The sequence below is a fragment of the Monoraphidium neglectum genome, assembly GCF_000611645.1.
Source record: "Monoraphidium neglectum strain SAG 48.87 unplaced genomic scaffold scaffold02129, whole genome shotgun sequence".
In the NCBI taxonomy this organism is placed as follows: domain Eukaryota; kingdom Viridiplantae; phylum Chlorophyta; class Chlorophyceae; order Sphaeropleales; family Selenastraceae; genus Monoraphidium; species Monoraphidium neglectum.
The window spans coordinates 4,952-10,680 of record NW_014011499.1 but is presented as its reverse complement, the minus strand read 5'-3'; the positions used below and the strand labels follow the sequence as shown (position 1 = coordinate 10,680).

General features: G+C 64.5%; 2 protein-coding genes across 2 annotated transcripts in view; both read left to right on the top strand.

Moving 5' to 3' along the window:
* Nucleotides 1-1,568, top strand: part of MNEG_9966 (NAD(P)H-dependent glycerol-3-phosphate dehydrogenase) — a gene marked incomplete at both ends in the record, with an annotated part of 2,005 nt that extends 437 nt beyond the window's left edge. Inside the window, 4 exons of the mRNA XM_014041564.1 lie at nucleotides 136-240; nucleotides 532-674; nucleotides 889-1,030; nucleotides 1,405-1,568. Coding sequence (XP_013897018.1) covers nucleotides 136-240; nucleotides 532-674; nucleotides 889-1,030; nucleotides 1,405-1,568 — 554 coding nt within the window. The remainder of the gene's footprint in view (nucleotides 1-135; nucleotides 241-531; nucleotides 675-888; nucleotides 1,031-1,404) is intronic.
* A 951-nt stretch (nucleotides 1,569-2,519) lies between these two features.
* Nucleotides 2,520-5,423, top strand: MNEG_9965 (hypothetical protein; the record flags this gene model as incomplete). Its single annotated transcript, XM_014041563.1, has 3 exons — nucleotides 2,520-3,367; nucleotides 3,806-4,778; nucleotides 5,112-5,423. The coding sequence occupies 3 exons, from the start codon at nucleotides 2,520-2,522 to the stop codon at nucleotides 5,421-5,423; spliced, it is 2,133 nt and encodes a 710-aa protein (XP_013897017.1).
* Between the last annotated feature and the right edge of the window lie 306 nt (nucleotides 5,424-5,729).

The following is a 5,729-nucleotide window of genomic DNA, read 5'->3' as shown; positions in this document are numbered from 1 at the left end:
GCCCAGGGGTGCCCCGCCTGCGCAGCTACGGCCGCCTGACGTGTGCCCGCCATTCCCCTCGGCCGTTGTCCCGGTGCCACCCGCGCGTGCGCGCGCTCGCGCCGGCCCGCGTCCTCCCTCGCCGTGATTTGACAGGCGTGGAGCTTGGGGGTGCGCTCAAGAACGTGCTGGCGATCGCCTGCGGCATCAGCGACGGCCTCAACCTCGGGCACAACGCGCGCGCCGCCCTCATCACGCGCGGTGGGTGCTTGGGTGCCCCATGCAGCCCAGGGGGCTTCCGGGCATCGGTGCCGTGCAGACATCCGTGCTGCAGGCAGCCAATGGTGTCCGTGCAGCGCATGCGTGAAGCTCTTCTGCATGCACGGACACATGCGCGTGCAGCCACGGGCTTGCGCTTGCGCGCGCACACACACACACACACACATTTGCACACACTCACATGTTTTCACACTTATGGACACTCGCGCGCTCACATTCACACACACACATACATACAAACCCCGACCACGCACCCATGCGCACTCTCCCCAGGCCTGGCCGAGGTGACCACAATGGCCACTGCCATGGGCGCCCACCCCCTCACCATGCTGGGCCTGGGCGGCATAGGAGATCTGGTGCTCACCTGCACAGGCGACCTCTCCCGCAACCGCACCGTCGGCCTGCGGATCGGCCGGGTGCGCGCCGCCGCAGGGGTGCCTGCACGCGTTTTGGGTGGGGGCGGGCCTCCGTCTGGGGTCACCGATTGTCAACGCGCGTCCTGCAAGCGCATGATACCTGTGCAGCTGAAGGTGTGAACTGGTTCATGATGACCGCCGCTCCCTGGACTTGACAAGATCAAGATCAAATCCCCGAAATCAGCCATCACCCTGGTCAACCCCTCAACCCCAGGGCGAGAAGCTCGCTGACATCACCGCCAGCATGGGCGGCTCCCACGCAGAGGGCGTGCTGACGAGCCGCTCAGCCTACCAGCTGGCGCAGCGCAGTGGGCTGGACCTGGCCACGATAGAGGGGATTTACCGCGTCCTGCACGGTAGGTGCCCCTGCGTCGCGCTCGCTGGCCGCGTGCGTGTGTGTGTGTGTGTGTGTTTGTGTGTGTGTGTGTGTGTGTGTGTGCGCGTGCGCGCGCGCGTGTGCGCGCGTGCATGCGTGCGTGCGCGTGTGCGTGCGTGCGTGCGCGTGTGCGTGTGCGTGTGCGCACGCGCGTGTGTGTGTACGCGCGCGCAGGCGCGCGTACGTGTGTGTTTGGGAGGGGGGTTTTCAGTTGTCACACAAGATGGTGCAATCGAGGCGATGCATGGTGCACTGGGGCTCTGCATGGGGTGCCTGCGTTGCCAAGGCGTGCGTGCCGGATTGCCGGATTTGAGGAGCCCGCGCATTCAACATCGCTACCGTTGTCATTCGCAGAGGGCGCAGACCCAATGACTACGGTGCGAGAGAACATGAGCAGGGAGTTGAAGCATGAGGTGCCCGTGTCCCTGCAGCAGTCCCTGGCGGGGGGCGGCGCCGACGCGGCAGCGGCGGCCGGGGCCTCAGCTGCGGCGGCGGTGCCGGCCGGTGCGGCGGTATAATGGGAGCGCGAGCGGATCCGCCCGTCGCTCGAAGCGGGCTGTGGACATTTTTTAGCGTTTGCAGCGGCGGCGTGCTGGAAAGTGGTCGTGTGCGGCATTGACTGAGCGCGTTGGTCGCCAGTCGCCTGCACAGTTGATGCATCTTGTGGTCGCCCTGCCTTGAGCTTCCTGCGCCTTCTTTGCATGTCTCCTTTTGGGCCCCAAGGTGTCTTGAGCGCCCACCGCACAGAATGCATACCAAGAACGCATGAGTTTTGACCTATCAAGAGAAGTGCTGAAATTGAGCTCAGCTCACACCTTTTAATAACCTGAACACATTGTACATACCCTTGTCGTCCTCTTAGTGGGGTACGGCGCCAGCAACTGGGAGCCTTGGCGCGCCTGTAGCAGCCGCTGACAGAGCGCACGACACCACGGGCTCTGCCGCGCCCGCGCTGCAGTCTACAAGCAGCACTGTATCAGGGCCGAGGCCAGTCGGCGACGCAAACATGATGATGTTGCGGGTGTACATGAAAGGCACATAGTGAGCGGCACTGCACCATTGCGAGTCGCAAGGCGACACGCCTTGCTCATGCTGTCCCTCCCAGGGTGCGGTGGCTTGGCGCCAAACTGGATGATGCTTCTTTCGTCACAACAAAGTATAATGTCATCCTTCTGCGCCCATTTAGCCACGCACGTGTTTCTTCGTTTACACAGAACTCCTGGTTCGGTTTGGCGGGAAGGTGCCGCCGAGCACGTTTGTCACTTCGCTGTGTTACCCTGTTGAGCAGGCGTGCAGGCCCACGTTATACGCATTTATCTTGGATCGTCATATTAAACCATACGCACGGATAAGGCGCGCTCTTGGCGATGCCGTGTCCCTAAAAAACAGCAGCGATTGCTGCAGCCAGCCGCGGGCCACGGCTCAGCCCAGCGCCGCTGTCGTAGGTCGACCGTATTACATAAATCACGATGTTAAAGCGTCGAACATCATACCAGCCGGCCCTGGCGACCAGCGTGTGGGCCTTGACCATCTCGGTCATCGCCCTGCTGGCCACCCTGCTCAGCACCACAATGCGGCAGCCCTGTGACGTTAAGATGCTTGGCAGCAGCGAAGCAGCGGCGGCGGGTATGTCAGCGACGGACCGTATCCTGGGCGCTGTGGTGCCAGACGCCGTCGCTGCCGTGACGCCACCCGCCACCGCGGACGCTGCAGACAGTGGCTTCCCTGACGGCGTCACGCACACGGTATCATTCCAGGTCTGCAACGGCTTTGCCAACCAGCGGCTGGCGCTGATCTATGGGCTGGTCATTGCCAAGCAGCTGGGCCGCGCGGCGGTGCTGCCGACGATGATCCTGGATGGCACGCAGCTGACAGAGCAGGCCAAGCTCGCCACAGACGACAGGGCCACTACGTCAGCTTTCGAGGCCTTTTACGACGCCGACGCGCTGCGCGAGGCGATAGCGCCCTTTGGGGTCCACGCGCTCACGCAGCGCGCGTTTGCGCTGGGCGGCGCGCGCGGCTTCGACACTGGCGCGGTCAACATCGGCCTTGGCGGCGCGCGGCCGATCTCGGACATCCCGCGCCACTTTGCGCCGCACCGCGGCGTGCCGCACCTGGCGCTTGACTGCCCGCTTTTCAAGCTCTCTCCGGGCGTGATCCTGGCGGAGCAGAAATTCGTTTGGAGCGTCCTGAACGCGCTCAAGCCGGCGCCTGCGTTGGAGCCGCACATCAAGCGCGCTATGAGCGGCGTGGAGGGCGCGCCGTTCAATTTCCTGCACATACGGCTGGAGAAGGACTGGCAAGCACACTGCGCGAGGTAGGCGGTGCGGTCTGAGCGGGCAGGCAGTGAGGGTGCGGCTAGCAGGGGCAACAACGGAAGCAGGGCGCTGGCTCTGCACTGTGGTTTTGCCCTTTTTGAGCCAAGGAGCGCGGATGCGGTCGCATGGAGCGTGCCCTGCGTGCAAGAGGCATGCTGATGCTGCATGCATGCACATGCAGCACATGAAGGTTCCATGTGAACACAAATGCAGTCATGTGTACAGCGCACAGCAGTCCCCCAAAGCCAGCCCCTTCCTGAGCAGCAGCATTGAGAGGGGCGGGGACTGTGCTCACATACCCCGGTGGCCTGGCTGGCCGAGGCACCATGCAGAGTTTTGAACCCATGCACCAATCAAACACGCATCAAGAAACCCTCAAGCAGCTCTAACGATTACTGTCCCGCAATCGCCATGCGCCAAACCCCTCGTCCGCGCAGGTGGGCGGCCCTCACCTCTGTCGACGGCATCGTCCGCGACAACTGCTTCAACAACACCCTGGACGTACACAAGGCCATGCGCAGCATGGGCTTCAAAACAGACGTGCCCGTGTACGTCGCCGCCCACTGGGCGGGTGCGGATGAGCAGATCGTGTCCGCGGTCCTGGGCGCGATCGGGGGCGCGGGCTACAAGTACGTCAAGGCGCAGGCGGACGAGGGCCTGCCGCGGGAGCTGCGGGCGCTCGTGGAATACGAGGTCGCAATGCGGGCGGCCCGCTACCTCGGCAACTCGGTGTCCACGTTCTCCGCGCTCGCGATCCTGCAGCGGCGCCACGCGGGCGCGTGGGCGGGCTACTACAACGGCGGCGACGTCCCGCTGGTGCAGGTACTGCCGCTGTTCTCGACACCGTGGGTCTTCACATTCAACTCCTGGAGCGCGGGCTACGAGCCCATGCTCAAGGCGGCCGTCAACTCGGCGGCCAAGGCCGGGGGCATCACACCGCACTGCATCTTTGCCGGCGACGCCGGGGCGCCGATCGTCGCGTGGATGCGCGTGCGCGGCGTGCGCGTCATCCCGCACGACCCCGCGTGGCGCACCGCGCTCGTCGCGCTCGCGCGCGGCAAGGCGGCCGACAACCTGGCGCAGAGCCACCTGTTCGCATCTGAAGACTCCATCGTCGGCACGTGGCAGCGGATAGACTTGCCTCTGGTAGACTGGATCGACCAGTTCACGTACGTGCTGTTCACGGACACCGACATCCTATTCCGCCGCCCCTTCAGCTTCCACGAGTTCCCGCTACCGCTGCCGCGCGCGGTGGGCATGGGACCCGAGATGGTGGACATGTTCCCGTACAACGCGGGCATCATGCTGGCGAACCTGCCGGCGCTGAGGGAGAGCTACAAGCCGTTCCTAGAGTTCATCCTATCCAACAAGTACGGCCTCACCTTCCCTGGCTTTGGGCCGGGCGACCAGGTGGGGCGCGGGTGCGGGGTGATTGGGCGCAACAAGCACATGAGGTTGGGCGCTGGGCGGGCGCGCGTGTGTGTGCGGCGTTTGTGTGGGGTTGATGGCGGCGGCTGTGGGGCTTGAGCACAGTGCATGTGTGTTGTTCGGGCCCCAATGGCGTGCCGCCACCGGGTTTCACAGGGGTCGCATGACTAGCCACCGCACATGCCTTCGCGCCACTCATATGCGCGTGAGAGAAAGAAAGTCAGCGCACACAACCTGAAGATGTCAACATTGCAATCTCCAGCATCTCACCTGGCCGCGCTGCCAACCACCACCAACTGCCCCCATCCGCCCCAGGGCGCATACAACCAGTACTACGAAGCCGACGTCCGTGCGTGGCGCCTGCCCTCCAAGTTCAACGCGAAGCCCTACCACGCGGCGGAGCCGACCCGCATGTCAGACGTAGCCATAGTGCACTTCCACGGCCCAAAGCCAGCGGACTACCTAGAGTACGCCAATTCAGGGGCGTGCCCCAAGTTCGGCGACATGTGCAGGGCCGGCGTCGCGGCGCGGGCGTGCATGTACACGCATGAGTGGGTGCGGCGGCTCGAGGGGGACGAGGGCAAGGAAGCGTACGACAGGTGGCGGTCCGGCTGCGCCAAGGCATAAGGCGCGCGCACAGCGGCGCGGCGTGGCGTGCAGCCGCCGCCCAGCCGCTCAACGCGCGGGGCGGCGGCCGCAGGTGCTGGCCGACGCTGTTTGTGTTTTGAAGTTCCCATAATCATTTATTATTGCCATGGGGGAAGTCCGCTTGTGCCGACTTGAATGATGAGGCCGTGCTGCTGCTGCTGCTGCTGCTGCTGCTGCTGCTGCTGCTGCTGCTGCTGCTGCTGCTGCTGCTGCTGCTGCTGCTGCTGCTGCTGCTGCTGCTGCTGCTGCTGCTGCTGTCGCTGCCGCTGCCGCTGCACCTGCCGC